Here is a 24,096-nt window from a genome sequence, read left to right on the forward strand (position 1 = left end):
TGCGTGTATACAACCTGTTTTTGATTGATCATACACCTGGCGGAGGTTGACTACTGCAGGCACAGTTTGTGAATAACGGGAGGGATTGGGGCTGTGCTTGGTTGCGGTTCTCCGTAAGGAGCGGCTGCTTGTGTGTCCTTAACGGCGCTTAGAATGTGCAGACAGTCCGAGAGACGAAAGCCATACTTGTCCATCGTTCAAGAAAGCCGCGTAGGTCGGCGTCGTTTTTTTCTTGGTCGCAAGTAAGACAAGATCATGAGCTTCCAATGCTCAGAACGTATGGCTATTGTTCGGAATGCGCCCGCTTCCTAACTTGAGAAACCCGCCCGTTCCTGTGCTTCGTTGCAGAAATTGGAATAAGGTTTTCTATGGAGCGGAAGAATGTGGCTGGGAAATACACTTCGCGTTGCCATGCAGCTTCTAGAGTGCCAGCGTGCGTAACGAAATGAGTGACGCTGAGGGTTGCAGGGCACCTGGTTAGCGTTAAGATGCCTGCGTGGCAGCTTGCACAAAATTAGGATGGTTATTATGATGATGACTATGATGATGATGATTGGTGTGTTTATCGCTGTCCTCCTTTTCCCTTTCACCTCATGGTGCCGACAGCAAATGAAGAAGCCCTCTGTGGTGGGGCCGTACGACGCGCTGCTGGTCCGCACCCCAGCTTCCAGTCGGCGGTTCTTCCTCAAGCACGGCTTCACCGACGACGTCATCCTCAGCAGCAGGTTCAGGTGAGCTCGAAGATAACTTGGATGTCCTGGTACGCCCATGTCCTCGTAGAGGAGCTTTCTGGGACGACAATAAACAGTGTTCTTGGCAAGTCTAGCTCCCAGCTCATTTAGTACCGTCTGAGGGTCCTATTTTAAACCGCCCCTTTATGTGATTTGGCACTAGCCGTGCTTTACGGAATCGAAGGTTCACACGTTGCCGCACGACAAGTACCATAGCTAAGAAGGAACGTGGCGCACTTTAATATCGTGTCAGAAACTTCTAAGTACGCCTATTTCGATAGGTTTACTCGGATTAAGAAAAAATAATCCATGAGTTCCTCAGCATAGTCAGGCGCGTAGATTTAGGCACCCCCTTCACTCCCCCCTTCCCTTCCCCCCGCCCCCCAGAAACCATCATGTACAGGCAACAACTCAGAACCTTGGGATCTTTAACAAACTAAGCAAGAAAAGACCAACAGGGAACATCATTTTGTGTGCAGGGGTTCTTATTGCACATCCTTGGCTCACGTCAGTGAAAGCTCAAATGGTGTGACAGCCGTAGTGACGCTGTAGAAGGCGGCCTGGTCGTACGTGCAGCCTGTTCTAACGAAAATTAAAGGTGGCGACACAATAACGGCGACCACACAAACGGACGCTCCGTTTGTATGGTCACCAAATAAAGCTGATTTGATTGATTGATTGATTGATTGATTGATTGATTGATTGATTGATTGATTGATTGATTGATTGATTGATTGATTGATTGATTGATTGATTGATTGATTGATAATTGCCATGTTGCGAAAGCCGTAAAAGGAATTATACATTTTGAAAACCTAAGACTGAGGCTTCTCGGGCACGTGTGGTTAAACAGAATGAATTAAAACAAATGACCTTTACCCTAAAACTGGGATATGTTTGCGGGCGAAACCGAAGCAAGCAAAAGTATCTACGATGAAAGTTGCTGCCCGCTTGACGCAACGAGGTACTTCTTAAAGGGACAGACAACCGATTTTATTCGAGTAAATGTTCTCTATTCCAAATGAAAGGGCATTCCTTTAAAGGGGCACTGACACAAAATTTTGAAGGCGAGATAACTTCGGAGATAGATCGGTGGGAACACATATACATCATCTGCAAAATATCAGCGGCGAATACAGCCTAGAACATATTTAAAATCAATTTTGAAGTGTGCGAAACGCCACCGAGCAGCCAGCAGAGGACCACGCGCAATTGTAAATAAACAACATCCAAACACGTCACGAGTTTGTGTTTGCCGCTTCCGCACTACCGGCGTTTTTCGCCGGCTCGCCCGCCTCGCCGCTCCAATCGGAGGGCCGGAGGGCGGAGCTTCTGCTCTCGAGAACGAACGACCCGATCGTTGGCGGCGGAGGCGCCGTGATTTCGTCAGCTAATCGGGCAGCTGGCCGCGACCAAAGTTCTACAGTGATTCCAGGCACTCTGTTTCTATTACTGTTTATTACCATTGGATGCGAAAACGCGCCGGAAGCACGAAAAGCTCACTGAGCTAGCCGCACGGTCGCTGTGCAGGCGGCGGCCACGGCCGCGAAGTGGCCCAGGCCGGCGCAGGTAGCTCGAGTGATAGCTTGTTACCGCTGCACGAAATTGTCCCCAAGTCCCGACCATGGTGGCTTACATAAGAAAGGAGTTAATGATGCGATGGCGGGTTGCATTAAAAATTGTCATCTGCACCGCTTACGAGAGCGGCACTCGAATATCCGCCGCAGTGCTGAGCCGTTCACATCTGTAGGCGGACCTGTAGGCAGACCGGCCGGCTGCTCCCAGCGCGCGTCTTGCCACCCACCGCCTCGAGCGTCGCGCGTCGTTCTTTAGCCGCGGTAGCATTTGCACTCGCAGCGCCTGCGTCACATCCACGGTCGCTTTTTAATTAAGCGCCTCACGAGATCAGTACGTGGGGGCATTCGCAGAAACTGCCGTCGATGCGGATTCGACAGTGCTACGGCGGCTCTGCTCTGTGATATCCCTCCGACGGTCACGTGGTCAGCTTTGTTCACACAAAATCCACAAAATCCATCGTTTCGCGGCACTCGCTGAAACCGAAACTGCGACTGGCCGCATTGAAAATGCCTCTAATTAAACAACCGTCGCACGCTGAAGCAAATGAGGTTTCTACAGGTTATAAGTAGGTCACTAGCTACTTATCGCAACAAAAAAAAACAAGATGCAAACTTTTTGTGTCACTGCCCCTTTAAGCACCTTAACGCCCTAGAACTTTTTAAATCGAAATTTTTGATCTCGGAAATCATGAGTAGCGCGGCAACATAATTTTGTCTCTATTCGAGATGAAAAGCGATACTTAAAAACTTGTTCCCAGCTAAAAAAGAAGTGAATCGTAGGCTTTTTTATTTCTTTATGTGTTTTTTTTTTCAATTCACTAGTCTCTTTTGCACGAATGCGCCATCTGTTGGGACGGACGATAGGTAGAATCTCAATACACGTTGTGGAGGTCGGCAGTTCGATTCTCCAGGCGCGTCCTGCTTATTGCTTTTTAAAGCTGCTATTGGCGTATTTGGATAGTGAAATCGTGTATTTCGACAGGAGAAACCCCCCTGACCCAGGCAGAATCGTCAAAGCTCCTTCACTGGTTCCGTTTAATCAACGCTGCCGTTGATTCTGGGCATGGAGGCTCAGTTAACCACGCTGAGAGCAACCCAGCGGCGGCGGGCAGCGTGTCTTAAAAGTTTCAAAACAATGTTGAAGAATACACATACAATTTAAACGTATACATATACTTGTGTACAAAGGTTTTCAGTGAGTGAATAAACGTTTCAACAGTCACAGTAACTGCTAGGTTTGCAGGTCACGTGACCGGGACACATATTGTAGTGTCAAGTTTCTACACTACGAACCGCCCACCCTTTCGATTTCAGAAAGTTTGGTGCCAAATTAAAATTGTTTCTTCCAGTTTGTTTATAAATTGCTTGTGGTTACCGGGCTATATAAAACGCTGGCTTTCGTTTGGGATAGAGAACATGCACTCGACAAAAATCGGTTGTCTGTCCCTTTAATGTCACCAAGACAATCGACAATAGAGAGAAATAGAGAAACTTTATTTGGTATCAACAACAACAACAACACAGATACCAGGGGCACAGACAAAAAGCCAGAGAAAGAAGGCTTGACGGGGTCTGTGCCCCTTTCGTAGTAATGTACAAAAAAAAAAAAAACTAATCGTGCATGTGAAACGGTAACAAACTAATACACACAGTTGAAACTTTATACAGCAAACATTCTTGATCAGCACATGCGCGAAGACACATTTCAGACACAAAAATGAGAAATACTCTATAATAACAGTTTCACACAAAGGAATATCTACGTACCCAGCGAGTTAAGTAATGACGGCAATGTAAAGGAGAGCAACTGGCGACCATAATTTGTACGTGTAAGGGGAATCACCCATGTGTCAGCATGGCGAGTATGACGAACAGGACAGTTTCGTTTCATAGTTGATAATTGATCGATGAGAATGTTGTTTCGCTTCATTCCTGCGTAGTAACGCTTGAGGAGCGTGTCATTATAAAATTGTGGAACAGCGCGGATACAAAGTTCTTTAAAAATGGGTGCAGTGTGAGCAACATGCGGCAAGTTTGAGATAGCTCTCACAGCTTTCTTTTGTAAGATATGAAGTTTTGTTATGTTTGACATTGTTGTGTTTCCCCAGACCAACTGGCAGTAATTTAGTGTGGATACAAAAAGGGAATTATAACAAGACCTGTTATAATTCCCTTTATACAGGTCTTAAGACAAGACCTGTTAAGAGGCGATTGTTGAGGCCTCAGCAACTGAGGACGGCAAAAAAGTTTACGACTACGATATCAGTTTTCTGATTGACCTAGTGATTGGAAGCATCAAATTTGACGCATTAGTCCTTGGAAGCAGAGGGGCGTCGCAAGGCTCGGCACTGTCTCTGTTATTATTCAGCGCCTCCTGAGGAGACTGCCATGAGACTGCCCGACGCGCTAAACGATATAACCCTCCTCAGTAACCTATTCACCGGCCGCCTGACTCTTTGGGTACCCGGCGGCGTTCCGGATCGTTGCACGTCCCGTTGCATGGGGATCTAGACGTGGTAATCGAATATTTCTGCCATTATGCCTGCATTGTTACTAAAAAATTATAGGTTTAGATATAAACACCTACTAGCAGAGGACACAGAACATCGAGATAAACACGCAGAAAAGAAGAAATTCTTGTGCGACTCGTTCATGTCTACGCCATCAGCCGTTTCAATGTTAAAGCGATCGAGTATTCCAAATAAGCAGCCTAATAAAAAAGGCGGCCAGTCAGGAAATCGGCTTTCCGGTCAATACGGCAAACAATCGTTTCGAAGCGCTGGGTTTTGCACGGATCACGGCTCAGTACGAAAGGCTCTCTCACAGCCAGACCGGAAGGTACATTTTTCAATGCGAGACACTGGCGACCCGAAAGAGGAGATACCCATCAATGGAGAGCGCAATTCTGCGTTCCACCCAAGAGCATAATGCCAATTCACAACGTCAAGCGTATACGGGAACGTGAACGTGAGGTAAAAAGAACGATTTGAACGATCAGTGGACGTGGTCTCGTCGACGCAAGCAAGCAGCGAACGTATGATGCCATGACGGCAGTTATAGTCGAAGTTCAAGGTCAGTTACTACTGCATCGCTCGCCACGACACTTCCTACGGAACGCAGGGCCATTGCTACGGACATCTCCAACACCAACGCAAAAAATGATCGACACTGCTTCAAAATCGGAAGTCCGCAATTTCGCGAGACGTAGGGACCCGGTTGGAACTTCTACCATACTAGCAAAAACAAAAGTAAAGGAAATTCACGCAGCCGGGACTCTTTTCTAACGGGAAACTTTACGGCGCCTGCGTCCCCGAACAAGGGTTAATCGAGCGAACAGACGTCGACCCCACCTCACCCCACATCATGAGATCGAAAATGGGTCGCTTGGTGCCGTTTCAAAAAAACATAAATCATTAAGGACTAGCTAGACCAAAACACCGTGTGCTCACAAAAGGAATCCAGTTGTGTTGACTAAATTCCAAATGAACCCGTTTCCAAAACCGATTGCACTCAATCGCTGCTACCTCAATCTACTTTCGGTAGATTACAAATTATGCGCTGGACGGGAATGCCTGAACCACATGGTATGGCTGCGCTCCACCACAGTCAAAATGACGCAGAATATACAAAGGGTAACTATCTTAATGTAACGATTATGAGCCACGGAGACCGCGTTGCCCTGCCGCGACGCGAAATAACAACTTTGGGTCGTTAGGACGGCGGAAGCCACCGCTACGATACGAGGATTTATGACGGATGGCTGAGGAAGAGGGGAGGAAGTCGATAAGGGGGGGGGGGGGCGGGAGGGGGGGTCCTTAGTCAAGCTGCATTAGAGCAACGATTTCCCCATTTCCACACCATGTTGTGTTGTTATCATGCAGTTCTCTATCATGTTTACGTGCCGTGCTTTGTGGTCAAATAAAGTCCAAACTCCAAACACAAAAGATACCACCTTCTCTAGCTTCATTCTTTTGACGTCACGAACAGAATACACGTTACAAACACTACTAATAGTATAACTACCACTGCTATTAGTATACTACTACGAGTAAGCGACGCCGATCGAACTGTTCCTCCAGAAACACTTAGAAGCGGCAGATATCAGCACCATACCTTGCACAAACATATATTGGTTAAGTAGAAGCAAACGGAGACGTAGATGGATGGGTGGTTGGATGGATGGATGGATGGATGGAGAGAGAGATAGAGAGAGAGAGAGAGAGAGAGAGAGAGAGAGAGAGAGAGAGAGAGAGAGAGAGAGAGAGAGAGAGAGAGAGAGAGAGAGAGAGAGAGAGGTATTGCTTGCTAGACCAGATTAATGAGGTGTCGATGTCTATGATAATTGCTCTGGACGATAATGGCGAATAACATCCCTTTAGTTAAACATTAGCAAATCGCCGCACATCGGCTCCACCGCAATGTCTTTGAACGACTAATCAACGTACACAAATGTGCGAAATTGGCGAATGCACAGGCCCAGCATGCAATTAGAGAAAAAAAATGGAATCTGCGCTGGGATAACAGCGCAAAGCATGTATGTGCATTGTTATCCCAGCGCAGGTTCTATTTTTTTACAAGCTCTAATCGCATGCTGGGCCTCGTCATTTGCCAAACTGGCATATTTGGTCACGGTGATCGGTCACCCCACGTCGTTGCGGTGTAGCCAACCTGCGGCGATTTCGTAGAGTGTGTACATTGTCTGGGAAAGATAGAGACAGAGAGGGAAACGTTTATTTCAGCTTTCTGAAGTGGGGGTGGTTCCGTTGTCCGGTAATCCATGAGCTGTGCAGAGAGCCTTCGCTCTGGATACCAAGAGTTTCTGGACATCCACGTGGACGCTGGTAAACGGGTTCTCCCGCAGCTCAGGGGTGGAAAGGGGGGATTGGAGAGGCGGAAGTTTGGATTGCGCTCATACTTTATTATAATATGAGGTAGAGTTCCGGGTTGTGAACAGAACTGACATTCAGCTAAGTCTTGACGTTGAAACGTGCGATGCAGGCGAACTAGGGGAGGAAAGGTATTAGTTTTTAGTCTGCGGAGTAGCGATTCTTCTTCCTCGGACAGTGCAGGATGAGGAGAAGGAAAGTATAGTCTGTCGGACCTGTAATATCGCGTTATGCCTTGATATGTTATGAGCGGGATGGACGAACTAGGTCTCCTCGGAAGCCGGGACAGGGAGGGCGGGGGCTTTCTGATGGGCAAAGTTGTTGCCCGTCAGTGAGGAATGGCCAGGAGTCCGGATGATGTTGACTTTGCGGTGGGGTTGATGTGGTGATAGTAACTTTAAAGTAGAAGAGGCCAGCCTCCCGGCTAAGAAGCGTCTGCAGGCAGCTTTTGGGATAATGATTGAGTGCTTCGTGTGTATGAGGGCTAAGGTGATAGCTAGCTCTTCATCGATCCAGGTTGACGATGTCCCGGTCACAAGTGATGAGGGCACCCTTTGTGGTGACTGTGGTTATTTTGTGTTGACCATTAGGGTAGGTACTTGCATCCGTATAGGCGACATCTGTCCTTTTTTCATTAAAATTCTCATGCGCTTGGCTTCGGGCTTTTCAAGACTTGTGTTTCGTAAGTACGCCATCAAAGGTTTTGTCTCGCGAAAGGCACGTTCATAACACAATCGAGGACCTAGTGCGTTCCTCAGTTTTGGTCCCAAGAAAAGCGGTGGGACCAAAGGCGCTTCAGCCGACACTCCCTTTGCAATTTAAGTTGCATTCCGTGGTAACTGGTTATGTTTTACTGCTGTGCTAAGTTTAATCTACCCGCCAGACAACATTTCGTTTCCACTGCCTGTCAGCACCTAAGTGATCTGAACAGCAGTGCCGTCTTTTGGAGGAGAGGCTTGAAAGTAAAGTTGAGAGCAGCCAGGCTGGCTAAAGGAGAATTGATTCCTTCCTGAAGAACGAAACCCCGACAAGAAAGAGAGTTCCTTGTTTAAAGCCAAAGGGCGTGACGCCTTTTCATTTTTTTTTCAACTCGAGCCGGCTGGAGGACACGGCTGCCAGCCATCCTTCCGTTTGCGCCTACACGGTCGATCGCGTGCCTCACACGGAAGCTCCAGTTCCACGTGAAGGAGTGAGTGAGAGAGGGAGAAGGAACGTATACCCTTGGGCTAGTACCTCCGCATGCACCATTCCTTCTGGTGACGGTATTACCAATCACGCCCATCACGCCCATATGTTGTTTTTTGTCGATAACGCACACAATAAGGAGTGCACCATACTTCACGTTTTCTCCGTGCCAAGCGGCTCAATATTGCAGCGACAGTTTGCGAACACATGGCAGGCTGGGTTGGTGTGATAATGGGCTGACCTGGTAAATGTTGTGCTGACCTGATGATCAGTTGTTAGTTTGCGCTTCGTCCTATTTTGTAGTCTTTCTCGTCCTTGTTTACTAGTCAAAGTTTAGGCGCTCTCCATTCAAGCCATGCAGCACCAACTAGCCCCTACAGATGCCCTGTTGTGCGGACGGGCGCGAATTCCGTCAGAGCGTCGCGACCACTGACCTGTGATTGCTTACGCTCAGCAGTTCTTCGTGGAAGATGACTGACGCTCACCTTACATGGCCAGATTTTGCCGTAATGCTACCGCCGGCATTAACAAATTCCTGCTTAATTCTGCAATAACTTGCCGTTCCGTTAAAACATAACAACCTGACAGAAACATGGCTGGTCACGCTTTTGTCACTGTTTTTGCCAGCACACGTGACTTACGGCCGTACGTTGCCAGTATTGCCCCATAACAGGTAATTTTTGGTTCTTAAAGATGTCTCAGGCTCGTCAGGACTGGCCACTTTTCCCGATATTCCATACCCGTTCGGGAATGTCCAGGGGGAGAATGACTGTTCGTCCGAAATGTTGACAGGTAGGCAAATGGAACGAGCTTGTTGTGTATCTTCGTGTGAGCAGCTCTGAACAGACGAAGCGCGAAACCGTTAGCCCTAACGTCGCACCTCACAAGATCTTGTCCGGTTTTCTCTTCGTCTGGCCGGTTGCCTTGGTAAGCAGGAAATCACGCAGTTGCGATAGAAGAACGAAAAGAAGCGAGTACAGGCGACCAGTACACAACGCACAGGTACAATCGGTCGCACTGGCATCATAAATCACCGTGCGCTTTGGGGACGGTAAGCAAATTGTGCGCGACTGCATACCAATAACACAAAGCTATCGCTGTTGAATCAATTTTGGTGGCTCTTCGTTAGAAGTACGCTATCGGAGATCGACACGAGAGCGTGCGCGTGATCCCAGCATGCAAAGGGAGCTGAATACACAGAGAACAGGCACTTCAGAAGTTGTTCGGGACAACCAGTTCGAACTTCCATGTCCCGCATGCGATCCCGTCAGCTTCTGAGACAATCTGAAGCCGTGACGAAGCCACGCAGTCCAATGAGTGTGCGCTCCAATCATCCGCCGCGGTTTTTAACGTTCCTGGTTGGAATAAGTGTCCTCCCACTTCTAATCGCCTCGTCTGTCTTCTTTCCGCTTTTCATGCGTGAAAAAATAAATTCAGAAGCCCTAACAATAGGGTATCGGTTTTCTAGTTTTCATTCTCTTTGTGTACAGGTACTCTGCAGACATACTCAGATCTCAGCCTGAAGCTGCGCATTGTTCCACTAAGTGACGCGTGATGCCGTTGAGTGCAAACGCAACTTTGCGTGTGCTGCTATGGCACGTACGAATGACAGCCTTTATCCAGTTTTTTCGATCACCTTGGCCAAAATGCGGCCCTCAAGATGGCGCTGTCCAGCGTAGAGGCCGAGTTGAAGAAAAAAATATTTCTATGCTTAATCGCCACTGAGAAACTCGAAAAAAAACTAGCAGTGGCTTAATTAGCTCGGCTATGCCAGGATATACGTAGCGTGAGCTAAGGTTCAGCACCCGTACTCCAATTGGATTGGATTTTAATCCAACACAATCCAATTTCATCCAACCCGCCGCGGTGGCTCAGTGGCTAAGGCGTTGCGCTGCTGAGCACGAGGTCGCGGGTTCGATTCCCGGCAGCGGCGGCCGCTTTTCTGATGGAGGCGAAAAGCAAAAACGCCCGTGTGTACGAGATTTGGGCGCACGATAAAGATCCCCAGGTGGTCAAAATTAATCCGGAGCCCTCCACTACGGCGCGCCTCATCGCCTGCGTTGCGTCGGCGCGTTAAACCCTACAATCAATCAATCAATCAATCATCAATTTCATCCAATCCAAATCAAATGCAATCCAAGCCAATTCAATCCGATCCGATCCGATCCGATCCGATCCAAACCAATCAAATGCTTCTCGCGCTTGCGCAGAACGGGCCTTCACGGCACGCGCGAAACCGCTCAACCTCGGCCAGTGTAGCTAACGCTACAAAACTTGAAAAGGAAAAACTTGAGTGCGCAGGAGTTAGAAAATCTTCGTTCGAGCTTGATGATATAAGCTATTTTCGGATTAGAAATACGATGTTCCTACCGAGTAGCCTCTAATACAGACGAAATAAAAAAAGGACACACGAAGAACCAGTCATCCGGCTTCCTTTACAGAAATACCATAACGCTAAGTCATAAAAATGTCGACATGAAAATTTTACGTTTATTACGCTCTATAGATTAAAAGAAAAAAGACACGTTTTCTAGCCTTTTAGCCTACGGCGTAGCGCTGCAATACACTCAGCGGTTTTATGCGCGTATTCGGAGAAACAAAACGTCCGTGCCTGAAGTTGGCAATGTGTGACGTAAGCGTTGCCGCCAATTATTTGAATTACGTAGCGTCTTCTTAGCGTCCCATACAAGCCGTATTGTTGTTGAATAGCAAAGACAGGCCTACGCTGCATGTCCCCTGCATTTTGCCTAATTTTTCGATGTCCGCCAACAATTATGCGCTATGAGTAGAGAGACATAAGGCAAACCTTAAAACTCAGGCTAATAAACGTCATAAAACGTCGAAATGACGACGGCACACACAACCGCTTTATCAACCGGAAGCACGTTAGCAAAATTGAAAGCCAATCATCAGAAAAGGCTTCCAGCAAATTCATAGTTCACGGTGATTTTAGTGCGTCGAGAATAGGGAGGGTCCTTAGTCAGTCAACTTTGGTAGGCCTAGCTTGTCTACCCTGCTCTGCGGCTGCGCGTGGCTGATGTCGTTCCGAATGCGAATCAAAGATAACGCGTGTAACAGCATTTCAGCAGCAAAAGTGTCTCTAAAGATGCGGCAAATGCTGGGTTCTGCCTTGCTTGACGCAAGAACTGCTCCATTTAGTGAGACTAGTCCTGCCTGTAGCCTTCAAAGATAATCTGCAAACATCATCTTTACCAGCAACACATTGGGGGGGGGGGGGGGGGGGGGGGGGGGGGCGTCCATTGTTCACAGTCGCCTTATCATTCATAATGCTGTTTCGATATTTGTTTTGTGGTTTCAAAAAACGAATTCTGAGCTCTATGCTGTATGCCTCATTAGCCTGACGCATGCGCTCAGCGTCTTAGGCCTTGGCGCATTGGCGTTTTTGCCCATGGCGATGAAACCGTTCGGAGGTGGAGGTATACAACTTTGCTGTAAAAAAACACTGGGCCGAAAACGGCATCGAAGCAAGGCGAGATAAAAGCGCAAGGAAAACAGGAGAGGTGAATGAGAAGATGGGCACGATAAGAAAGCTATGACAAGCGCGTGTTTGTTGCACTGCAACCTCGAAGTTGACCAATTATCTCACGAAAAGTGTTTGTGTTTGGTTTTTACATGCGAAGCACATCTTGGTGAGCCCCGCACATTTTGTCGCGTCACTTTCTTGGCGTCGCCTTTTATTTGAAGTCATTTCCAGCTGTCGTTGTGGCAGGCTATTCGGCCTCGATAAAAACGCGAATAGAAAGTGTATACAGAGAAGACCTTTCCAAACTACTGAATAAGGTGGAATGGTTCACGCATGCAGGCGTGATTGCTCAGCGCAACGCAAACCCTGGGCGGATTAGAAGCAGAAGTAAAGTACGCAACAGACAGAACCAGTGCCCGTTTAATTAAAATTTTAGTTTGCTTGCGTTCTGCAGCAGCAACTAAAAGAAAGCCCATGCATGCCGCAAGCGGAGTTGTAGAAACGCGATATAAAAGCAGAAGCAAAACAACAGATGGCGAAAAAGACCCCGTCTTGTTCTTTCGGCTTAAGCGGCGCCAAGCACCACAAAAAAACAAACATAAACAACAGGACCCTGTTCGTACTGTTCAAACCGCCCAGGTGCTGACAACTATGTGCATGTTTATTGGAAAACGGGAGAAAAACGAAGACGGTTTTCTGCAGCAATAACGTTGGTGACAAGGCAGTGCAAGCGTGGCCCACCGCGATGCTTCTGCGGCTATGTCTCCCTGTTCCGTGGCCTGGGTATAGAAATGTGCGCTGCCCTGCTTGACGACGTATTCCACTTGCTCATGCGTGCGCATTCGAGTTGTGCGTAGGTGAAAAAGAACTGCGGTAAATAACACCTTTTCTCTATTGATTTGATTGATTGATTGTAGGGTTTAACGCGCCGACGCAACGCAGGCGATGAGGCGCGCCGTAGTGGAGGGCTCCGGGTTAATTTTGACCACCTGGGGATCTTTAACGTGCGCCGAAATGTCGTACACACGGGCGTTTTTGCTTTTCGCCTCCATCAGAAAAGCGGCCGCCGCGGCCGGGAATCGAACCCGCGACCTCGTGCTCAGCAGCGCAACGCCTTAGCCATTGAGCCACCGCGGCGGGTAAATAACACCTTTTCTCATATTTTTTTTTCAATCAGGATGAAATTAGAAAGAAAACATAGATGTTCCCCCGGAATTTTGTTGCGATGCGACTCCTTTCGACCCGCTTAAAACTTTCTCAAGTATTATTTTCTTTATCTTCTTTTTTTTTAATCTCTTCTATCAATCTCACGTGCGTACTCGTTGGGGAAGGCGCCGTGTAGGACCCATGCCGAATAATAGGCAGCAGTCAGACACACCCTACGAAATCTGGCGGTCAGAAAATCCGTCCAGAACAGATAATTTTCCCCTAATACCTCCCAAAAAACCTACCGCGATCCTTTTTTTAGATAAACGGCACGGAAGCACATCAGCCTTCCTGAAACTGATCTGCAGGGAGGGAAGCGCCGTTGAATTCAATTCCATGACGCGAAATCGCGCCTGTATTTCGAGACCGGAAGCTCTGCTTGGTTATTCAACGCAGAAATGTGAGGTAGTTCGACATGATACTACTTCGACATGATACAAGGTGCGACAAGACGGGGACACAACACGAGAGAATTAAATGGGACTAGCGCTCGTTCCGTGTAACCGTCTCTTCTGGTGTCTAGCGCAGGTCCCGTGTAACTGTCACTCCTTGTGTCCCCGTCTTGTCGTGGTCTCTGCTTGGAATTTTGCGATACAGCATGAAACAAATATTCTTTTCCGGACTAACGGAAAAAATGCATTAGTACTTCAGTCTCTAAAGGGATTCGAAAGTGAAAGCCAGCGATTATCGAAGGCTCCTGCACTGCTGCATCATGTCTGCGTTGCCGTGACGTTCACCTGTCACGGAGCACGACATCAGGCTGCTCCTTGTTTCATTCTGGCGCAGAAGCGGCTTAGCGCTATACTTACAGCACTTAGCTGCTGCTCTGGCATCCGGAGTTGGAATCCATTTGAACCCAGGTGTGTTTTATCTATATTTTATTTATTTACTTTTTCTCGACGCAGCGGACGTCATTTTGGTTCGATTCGGCTTGTCGCCTACAACTACGGCCACTTTTTGAGTTTGATGCCACATACAAGGCTGTCGGCAGAATAATTGGGTCGAATTTTTTATAAATATCGGGCCACCAAATAAAGTCTCTCTCTCTCTCTCTCTCTCTCTCTCTCTCTCTCTCTCTCTCATAAATCTGCGCGTAATCGTCTTCTTTCAATTTTTTACATATTCGTGAAAAAAAGAAACGTGAAAAAAAAAGCTTCTCTTTAAGCCCCTCAAAATTTCATTAAAGTATACGTCTCTACTCCTCGAGCAAAGTATGCCTTGTCGTTAGTTTACTTTCGCGACAGTAAACTCGCACTGGTGGTATGAAACAATTTGAATGCGTAGCATTCTTTGCCGAGTACTCCCACAGCCAGGAGCGTGTAACCCCCTGCATTCCCACAAAAATGCAGATCTCGCGAAAGTTCCAAATGTATTCGTTAGAATAACGTAAATTGAGATAACGTAAATGGAGAATAACGTAAATGTCCGAAAGAAGCTCACACTTATAGCAACAGTTATGGAGTAAAAGTCGTTGCGGCAGCGAAGGGAAACAAATAGGCTGCAGTCGTGGACTTAAACCTTCGTGTTGGTTGTGAACGTTGCGTAGAGCTTCGCTACCTTCAAGTCTTGAGCGTTACTGTGAGCTTCCTTCATTTTTTGGCTGCGAACCCACTCAGGAACACCCGAAGGAACCTTTTCCAAATCCGAAATACGTAAGCTTCTTCTTAGACGACTCCCCCAGTAAATATGACCGTCGACCTGTAACGCATGACGTGTGGGCCTTACAGGTGCGTATTGGCCATACGGAGCATTCATAAAAAGCCATGAGGTGTTTTATTCTCAAATGACCTTCGTTAATTTAAACGCCTGTGGTTCTTTTCCTGCTCTATTTAATTTACGCAGATACTTCAACCTAAGAGTCAGCAAGAGATGTGGGTGTGTTCGATTGATTGATTGATTGATTGATTGATTGATTGATTGATTGATTGATTGATTGATTGATTGATTGATTGATTGATTGATTGATTGATTGATTGATTGATTGATTGATTGATTGATTGATTGATTGGAAAACTGGTGCATAAAACAAGCTCAGGCCAATACGTTTCACTTTCTTGCATTTTAATGTCTACAGCTTGAAAGTATGTCAAGATGCAGCCCGCAAGTTGGCACCCACTCCGTAGTCATGACTCCCGAATGCGTGTGGAAGGGCCTCCAATGAAAAATTTGCGAAAGCACTCAAAACTACGACTGTTAGCAGTCCTCGTGGTTACGGGTAAATAACGTTCAAATGAAAATTACTAAAAATTACGTAAAATGAAGTATAGTTACACCGCAACAGTTCTGGGCTGCGACATTAAACCATCGCACGGTCGCAACAAGATTACATGAAATGCACCAACGGTGAGTGCCTAGCGCCGTAAAAATATATGAAATGTAGTTCCCGTGTTGCGTGTCAACTTACCGCGGCCCCTCTTCTCATGCTGACGGCGTCGTAAAACATGCGTCTGTGGCGTCCGCCATAAATTTGACGCGAACGCAAGAAGCGAAGCGGAAGACCAACAAGCCCATTCACCGGATTCTCCGTGCCTTGGGAGCAGCGGAGTAGTGCGCTGCCTGAAAACATCGTGGCTGCACGCATAATGTATTGCCCTGCCCGGTGTTCGCAGAGCGCGGCTTATTCTACCTCCCCTTCAGCCCGTCCTGGGTTTCCGTTTTACTGTGCTCTAAGTTTGTTATTTTTTAAAAGCAGGAGGCAGGATACCCCTCCTGGCCGCCTTTATGCTCCTGTGAGAACGAAGCCAGAGAGTGTGACTTGCCTTTAGTGAAAGGAGCCATGAAGAGAAAATACAACGCTGTTTAATTTGAAAGAACTAGGATTCAGTATATCACTCAGCTCCATTACAGCCTCAAAAGATGTTTTTTTAATGAAAAAAAGCAAGAAGTATTTAAAAACTTTCAAAGTTTGCGCCACAGTGACGTGTTATGAGCAAGAATGACGTCATACGGGCCAACAATAAAACATAATTTTCAGTGCGTTAACTGCACGTTAGCATTCAAGTGATGCGGTAAATAAATGGAAGTAGATGCCCCATTACAGACGTCCGGTCATGTGTCGTCGCGACAGGTCAGTTAGGCGGCCGCCAATCGCAAAAACAAGGTTCCGTGACGTCATAGAAAAGTTGCGGGAAATTGGCTAGGGGGTCGCCACGGCTTCACACGTTTTCTTCAATATCTCCGTTATTTGTTCGAAGATTGCGGTGATATTGGTATCATTGTTATCGGGACGAAGCAGTCTTTCTAATAAACCCAACTTGCATTTTGTCTTCATGGCTCCTTTAAATGGCATTCAGCCGAACGGGGAAGCGCCTCGAGCAAGAATGCGCATGTAGGCAAAGGGGAAAACGGGGGCGGCTATTTTCTTTACTTACGTTTATAGTTTGCCGTTCTCTAGTTGACTTTGTTTATTATGAAACACGCTTCTTATATAAAGGAACGAAGAAACAACTGACGTGAGAGGTTCAGTGCTGACGAGTTGCATCGGAAAGTAAGGAGAAAAGGAATGATTTATACGTTCCAGATCGATTTCGTGATGCGAAGGACTTGCTGGTGTTGGTTTTTACGAAAGAGGCAGGAAACGTAAGCTGTATCGACGCAAACGGCTCGCAAAAGCGATTTTCGAATTCAAAATCAATAAGAGTATTCGCGCCGAGCGTGCCTGAAATTCTGGGTATGTTTGTTTTTGCAAATATTTGTAGGTTCAATGCAGTGTTCAGACGAGAAAAGCCTGTGTCACAGTTAAAAAAAAAAAACATGTTAAGAAAGTCTATGAGAGGCCCAAGCGAATTCATTTTCGCATCTCTGTTATACAATGGGGCTTTCATCGATAATTGACTGCTTAATCGCAGTATATTTATCGGACATTTCGTGCTTTGTATACGGGGCTCTCCTGATGTACGAATATAAACGACTTTTTTCCATTCCAGTGGCGGCTCGTACGAAAGATACCTGCGAAAGATAACGCGGAAGAAACGAAAGAGTCTTACCACTATACCCATCTTTCCAGAAATTTTTTCGCCTAATGTTTGGGCCTCACTTTGGTGTGGGTTGTTGAAGAGCATTAGTTGCAAATGGTTGAGCGAATGCTTAAGCGTTTCGACGCACACTCAGCAGTCACGGCACACCTATCGTAAGGCAGGGCGTATCCGGCTAGTTGTGGATATTACTTTTGGCTTTTTTCTTAGAAGAACGTTGATGTAATTCCTCTTTTTTTATGAAAGCTTGGTCTGTGATGGAAAGTATGACATCCACCTAAATGCAGCCATACGGCCTAAATCTGGTCGAAAGCTTGGTCTCAAACTTAGCAGGCCCTCATTTGAAAGTATTGAAAGTGCCTCGCTTCTATTGTGTATTTCGAAAACGAAAACGTTATCGCGTATCTTTGCAAAATAACCGGCCCAAACTTTTTCTAAAGCTTGAGTATCGTAGCCGCCGTTGGCAACTTCCCTCCTGGTAACAGCTTGAGCGCGTGTGATGACGCTAGTGTGCAGTGTTGTGGAACCCTGTTGTGCAACCCTGCTCCCTCGCCTGTTGTGCGCAGAGAGGCGGACGGCGCGGGCTACGACGGCAGCCTGCTCTGCTACCTTCCCCCTTTCGACGGTGAGTGGGTGGGGGACGAGGATTTATTCACCGCGGCCTCCCGTGTAATTTTATCTTTTAGCGGAATCGAGGACGCCTAAAGCACGCGCACGGGGCGCTAATTTTTCGTTCTATCCCTTGTCCTTCCGCGCTGAAAATGTTACCGCTAGCGCTGGAAACGTCGCGAGTCTTGTTCAGCGCGCCGCGCCCAAAGCACGTACCCTCCACAACGTGTTATAAGATGACCGGCAGACGAGGAACACACGAACGGGGCACAACATCGGGTCGCCAGTCTCCTGCTCTTAAACACGGAAGATTGTACAGGGGCATGCGATGCGAAACGGCAAACAAGTTACTTTGAAGATCGGCTTTCAGAAATTTGATTTGTATCTCACAAACGGTAGCCGTATTTCATACTGTTCGTACCCGTTTCGTGTGGCGAAAAAGTGTGTGGGCGCTCAGCGGTCACCCATCGTAGTGAGGCTGCACCCGACAGCAGCGCAAAAGCCGAGGTACCAAGGTGTAGGTAGGCAGAGAGCATTGTGCACTGGTCGGCAGGACATTTACAAGAACCTTGCCATATCCCTTCGGAGGGAAACCGGTTATCCTTGCGCCACGGAAAGCCGTACTCCCGGGGTGTAAAACAAGTCTTCAACAGTCTGTTCAAAGCCGTCAGAGTGCTTGGAGCTGTTATCGTCGTCAGGCGATACGCCATTGTACAACGCCGGCATATTCATCCACCGCACTGGGTGCATTAAAGGAGCCATGAAGAGAAAATACAACTTCGTGCAATTTGGAAGAACTAGGATTCAGTGTCTCACTCAGCTCCATTACAGCCCCAAATGATGATTTTTAGCGAAAAAAAAGCAAGAAGTATTTAAAAACTTTCAAATTTTGCGCCACAGTGACGTGTTATGAGCAAGAATGACGTCATACGGGCCAACAATAAAACATATTTTTCAGTGCGTTAACTGCACGTTAGCATTCTAGTGATGCGGTCAAATGGAACTAGAGGCCCCATTGCAGACGTCCAGTCATGTGTCGTCGCGACATGTCAGTTAGGCGGCCGCCAATCGCACAAACAAGGTTCCGTGACGTCATAGAAAAGTTGCGGGAAATTGGCTAGGGGGTTGCGACTGCTCCACACGTTTTCTTTAATATCTCCGTTATTTGTTCGAAGATTGCGATTATATTGGTATCATTGTTATCGGGACTAAGCAGTCTTTCTAATAAACCCAACTTGTATTTTGTCTTCATGGTTCCTTGAAGCTGTTATATCGCCGTTGTACAACGGCGGAATTTTTATCCACCGCACTGGGTGCATTAACTGTCTCAAGTGCGTTTCACTGCCCGCGTACGCAGGCCACTACCCGTCCCTCCCTGGGAGTCCGGAGTGGAACCGCCCAGAAGCTTTGGCCGCCATGGAAGAGGAAGTGGAACGCTGGTGAGCGTGGGGGAGGCAACATTAGTGAAGTCTAGTTTGGGTAACTATGGTCATAGCGTCACAAAAAAGCTACTTTGCTCACGAACGAACAGGGCCCTTCACAAACAAATCGGACAGTCCGGCTGCGTCCTCGGTTCCAACTATTTCTCAACTCATTCGGGATCAAGGTAGAGCTGCGTCCGCCACGGCCGGGCTAGAGCGGCCGCCGCCGCCGCTGTAGCCCGGCCGTGCATCGGGAGAAGGAAAAGAGAGAGGAGTGTCCTTCGAAGTGTGAGACAGCGAAACCTAGCCACCCTGATGTGCTATCTCGAGGCTACACAACCACGCGACACAAGCGCCGGCACCGAAACAATTCGGCATGTGAGCTTGGTGATTCCAATTTATACCGTTTGAAACTAGTTAGTTTATTAAGCTTTAGAATTGCGAGAAATCTGAGGGAACTTTTATAGTCGCTATTTATGTGAACCAGTTGCTCCTTTCGCTTTTTGTAATACCTGTTAAAACGCAACCGCATTGGTCTCCACCAATTTGAAAAGGGAGTCCCATTCGTGGCAAGCAGTGCAAGGTAGCGTTTCTATAGCGGCCAGATGTGTGCATGTGGTCCCTACATTTCGTTTTCCCGCCCTGCAAACCAATCCTTAACGTATCTTTGCCCTACGACCACTTAATTCTGTCGGGTACGGGTTCATCCGCGTTGGGAGTTTCTTGTCGCGTACGCCACAAAGTAACCGTTCTCTGGTGGAGGTAGAAAGCTTGGCTTTAAAATGGATGAGAACGTCACTGATGACCAAGGGTGGAATCGGAGGAGTCTGTCTGGAGAAGAAGGAGAAGAAGGATGTCTGCAAGATCGGTAGTCGGGGTCTCCCGAGGCCGTCGTCACGACGCCTGGAAACCCAGCCATGCTGCAGGGGCAGCTGTGCGTACCAGCTGTTCGTTGACCGCGCATTAAATTGCTGGCACCGACTGTGTGACGCAGTGCTTCAACGGACCCCCGGGGTCCGTTCAAGCCGCGAGCGGTTTGCATTGCTCCAATCAGGACTCTCACTGGCCGAAGTTTGAATCCGATGAATTGAGGCGAAGCGGTTGCGTCAGCCGAACCGCCCCGACGGGGAAAGGGTAGGCGACTCAGCGGCGCCACCTCTAGGTATGTAGCTGCGTGTGTGCCGAGGGCTGTTCATCCGAGGCATGATTCGGCCCAGCCATTGAGAAGGGAAAAGGAGAGGCGACTCTGCGGCGCCTTCAAGTTGCGGCACGTCCACAGCGCGTGGTGTGGGCTGTGCGCTCGGGCACGACAGTGTCGAAGCGCTGGTATGAATCTCTATGGGGTACAGCATTATTTTAAGCAGTGTGTTGAGGACTCCCGTGCAGTGATCAAAGCTGACGCGTTCTTTCCTGCTGAGCCCACGGTTCTGTCGTGGTGTTTAGGTAGCTTCGTTAGACTCCGAAAATTTATTTTTTTCTCCGTCGTTTCTCGAACGCAGGAAGCAGAAGAGCCTCGAGTCGTACCAGTGCCAGGTCACGTGCCTCATCCGGTTGAGGCAAGAGGTGCTGCGGCTGCACTCCCTGGTGAGTCCCTCGCTGCCACTTCCCTCTGCCTCCCCCCAACCACACACACGCACCTTGCCGCGCGGTCACAATGCCGCCGCTATTTATTCTCCGTTGTTCTGTGGAGCTACCGCTAAACGCAAAGAAGACGTGAAACTGCGGTCGTTTGCCGGCCAGGCACATAAGTGTGTGGCGCTCAATCGTCAGGTGATGTTGTACTTGAACCTTGGCCGGTAGCGCTGTAAACAGATTACTTTTTTAAGTACGTCTAAAAACTTTTGAATGCATCTGAGCTGGCAGTAAGCTTAACCGGATTTTTCTGTGCCTCTTTGCTTGTGGCCTGCCTTCACCGAACCAATCTGCTGCCGACGTCAGCAGCGAGAGCTTTCGTACAACATAGTCTGGAATCCGCCACAGTGGCTCCGTGGCTATGGCGTTCGGCTGCTGTGCACGGCGAGGCGGGTACGACACCGGTCGCGACGTCTCTTTTATTAAAGGATACGTAAAGCGAAAAGCGAGAATGCTCGAGTGCCGAAATGCCGTCGCACTTAAATAAAAAACCGCAGGGGGCCACGCAACGTGCACGCACGCCCGCACGCCCGCCCGCCTGCACTGTTAGCAGTGAGGGACTCGGTGAGGAAGGTCCAAGTGGCCAATCTCCTGTTAGCGGCAACCAAAGCGTTTTAGATGCTAACAGGCCAATTGTAGTACAAGCTGGTTAGTCGGCTGAAGGGGATAATTTGTTCCAGTGTCAAGATTTTAAGTGCGAATGCACTTCTTAAGCGACCCTGAATCACGCGTCCACCGCCGTCCGTCCGTCCGCACCACATACCCACTTAGGGCGATTGGCCAAGAAGAGTTCCTAATTTCTTTAGCACATACCCACTTAGGGCGATTGGCCAAGAATCGGGCGTGAGAAGGGCTAATGCACCCGCTTAAAGGAGTACTGACACGAAATTTCAAAGCTGAGATTCGCTCTAGCAATCAAGTACAACGACAACACAAATAGGTGTCTGTGAATAAATGCATCTTTCTTTCTTTGTAGTTGTGTGTGTGTGTGTGTGTGTGTGATCTCTCTTTCGTGAACATTACCGAACCGCGCAAATTCAACTCCTGCATTCGCACTTTCACATTCTTCCCCTCGGGGAAATGCGGCGAAATTTTTTAGTATCAAGGTTTGTTCCAGTGTCAAGATTTGAGAATTTTTTTTCTGATGCCCTCTATAAATAATCAGGACAAAGCACCCGCTCCTCACCACTCTAGGGCAAATTAGCCGCCTCTGGCTCGTCGATCTCTCTCTCTCTCTCTCTCTTCAAGTCGCCCGATCCTGCTATCGCTCAGGGCGGCTAAGGTCATGGTAATGTGTTTGGCTTGATACTTTTAGTTCTCCTCGGAAGTACGAGACCGTATCTCTCTGAAACTCATCAAGAAGTTCAGGCGCCATCCTTCAGCACTTATTTATTTCCGCCGAAACGCTTGCCCCGACGCTGCAAGGTTGACTACGCTAGAGCATAGCCAGTGCTTCCCGTTCACTCCCGAGATGTCCGGACGGCCCAATTAATTCGAACGGCAGCTTACCCCTATCGGAAGTGGTTAGCTGCTCCAAGACAGGAACTGCCGTTGGCTTGGGCCTTCTCTAGCGCTTGAAACGTTTTACGGCGCATTCCTTTGTAACCAACACTATCGCTTCATGATACGTCGCTCTGCTTTGGCACCAACCGGATGTATTTAATCTTCAGCGTGTTGCACGCTGTCTATCGAAGACGTATGTTTTGATTCCCCGCAATGTTCTTTGCTCTCTATTGAGATGAACTCGTTTGATAAAAGTTTGGCGCAGGGTTTGTCTATAGTGGCTTGCAAAGAGAAGCTAGAACAGCTATAGTGGCTAGCAAAGAGAACCTACAAATAGAGGGAGACATTAATTCGACGGGGTGAGGAAATCAAAATACTTGGAGGCACAGAATAAGCTATGGCATCGAAGAACAGGAACGGCTGGAGAAACAGCGCAGAGGTCTCCGTCCTGCAGCAACCAAGACGATGTAGACGACGAAAGGTTTGCATCGGAAGTGTTCATGCGTTTTTACCAGTCTTTTTTCTAAAAATTCCAGCTGTAATATATGCTTACTGAATGCTTGTACAAAGCAACTTGTTTTTCTTGCTTCTAGCTTGTGCACTAGCAGTGGCGCATAAGTTACGCAGAAGTGAAGACACGGGCACATGAGAGATGAGCAACTTTACGTGGGCACATGTGGTCATGTTCCAAGCACATAAACCCGTAGCGAACGGCGTTGCTTGTGGTCGCACTGCCTTAACGCAAAATGGCGTTTATTTTTTGCAGCTGCAGGAGCAGGAGCAGACGATGCACGCTCTGCGCAAGGAGAACTGCAGGCTCCAGTCCAGGCTCTCCAGAGGCAAGTCGCTTCCCTGCGCACTGGTGCTTGAGCGTTAGGTTCATAAGCCCGATTTATTATGGTCACAATGAATTATTCCCAGACGAGTAGCTGTGCAGAAACGTGCAAAAATTTTGTGCGTGGTTTGTTGGCGAATTAAAGCCCAAATGCACTCAAATTTCACCCCGGCCAAATGTACCTTGAACGTACAGTACGTGCCACCAAACCATCTGGGAGATGACTGGTAGCCCCGTGAAAGGAGTTCTTAATTAGTTACAGAAGTTTGAAGTACCTCCGTCGCGGGCGACGCTGCACCTGCCGGCGGATCTCGCAAACAGCCATCAAGCGGAAGTGACGTTGCAGCCGGCCCTGCGCTTTTTCCTACGGCCAGCAAGGAGAACGGGTCGAGCTCCCCTGGGCGCGTCTTCTAAGATTGCAGCGAGGGCGAAGCGTTGCGCGCAGGTTTGTCCTGGCGGGGCCGCATTCCGTCGTTCGCTCGCCGGCTGGGGCGGCTGGAACGTCACTTGCGCCTGGCCGTAACGGCCGCGCTCTCCTCAATTTCGGTTTCAAACTCTCCGATTTTGGATGGCCGTTTGCGCCACGGATACGTATATTCGAGCGGTCGTAGTTTATATCTTGCTGTCTTTTTAGGAAGACTATACGGAAATCACGTGTTAAGGAGGTTGAAATTTTGAGTGCAGTTGGCTTTTAATGGCGTAACAAACCAGCCCTTAACATTCGGTTGCGCACGATTAACGGTAGATTTTCCTCCAGTCTTGACTTAAGTGTACAACGGAGGATTCGGATCACGGCCTCTCAGAGAGTACAGTACTACAGTTGGTGGATATTTTTGCCCCGCCAAGTGTAGACTCGCTATGGCGAGCCCAATGCATCTGAAGCTACTATTTGTGAACTACTAATAGGGCTGGTGACGTTAAACCTCACCTCTAGCTGCTTCGAACAGCCGGATGAGGAACATAATTATTATTGCTGTCGTTGTGAGAGATGCAGTAAATACCGCTCCAGAACTAAGGACTAGGATCACGATCCGCCTTACTGAGTGCGTGTAT

General features: G+C 48.1%; 1 protein-coding gene across 1 annotated transcript in view; it reads left to right on the top strand.

The window, feature by feature from the left end:
* Window positions 1–24,096, top strand: part of LOC144162653 (uncharacterized) — a 150,437-nt gene that overhangs the window by 121,684 nt on the left and 4,657 nt on the right. Inside the window, exons 8-12 of the mRNA XM_077693277.1 lie at window positions 607–731; window positions 17,610–17,668; window positions 19,010–19,091; window positions 20,573–20,657; window positions 22,975–23,047. Coding sequence (XP_077549403.1) covers window positions 607–731; window positions 17,610–17,668; window positions 19,010–19,091; window positions 20,573–20,657; window positions 22,975–23,047 — 424 coding nt within the window. The remainder of the gene's footprint in view (window positions 1–606; window positions 732–17,609; window positions 17,669–19,009; window positions 19,092–20,572; window positions 20,658–22,974; window positions 23,048–24,096) is intronic.

This window comes from Haemaphysalis longicornis, unplaced genomic scaffold, assembly GCF_048455015.1.
Source record: "Haemaphysalis longicornis isolate Haplotype H1 unplaced genomic scaffold, Haemaphysalis longicornis Haplotype H1 scaffold_12, whole genome shotgun sequence".
Classification (NCBI taxonomy): domain Eukaryota; kingdom Metazoa; phylum Arthropoda; class Arachnida; order Ixodida; family Ixodidae; genus Haemaphysalis; species Haemaphysalis longicornis.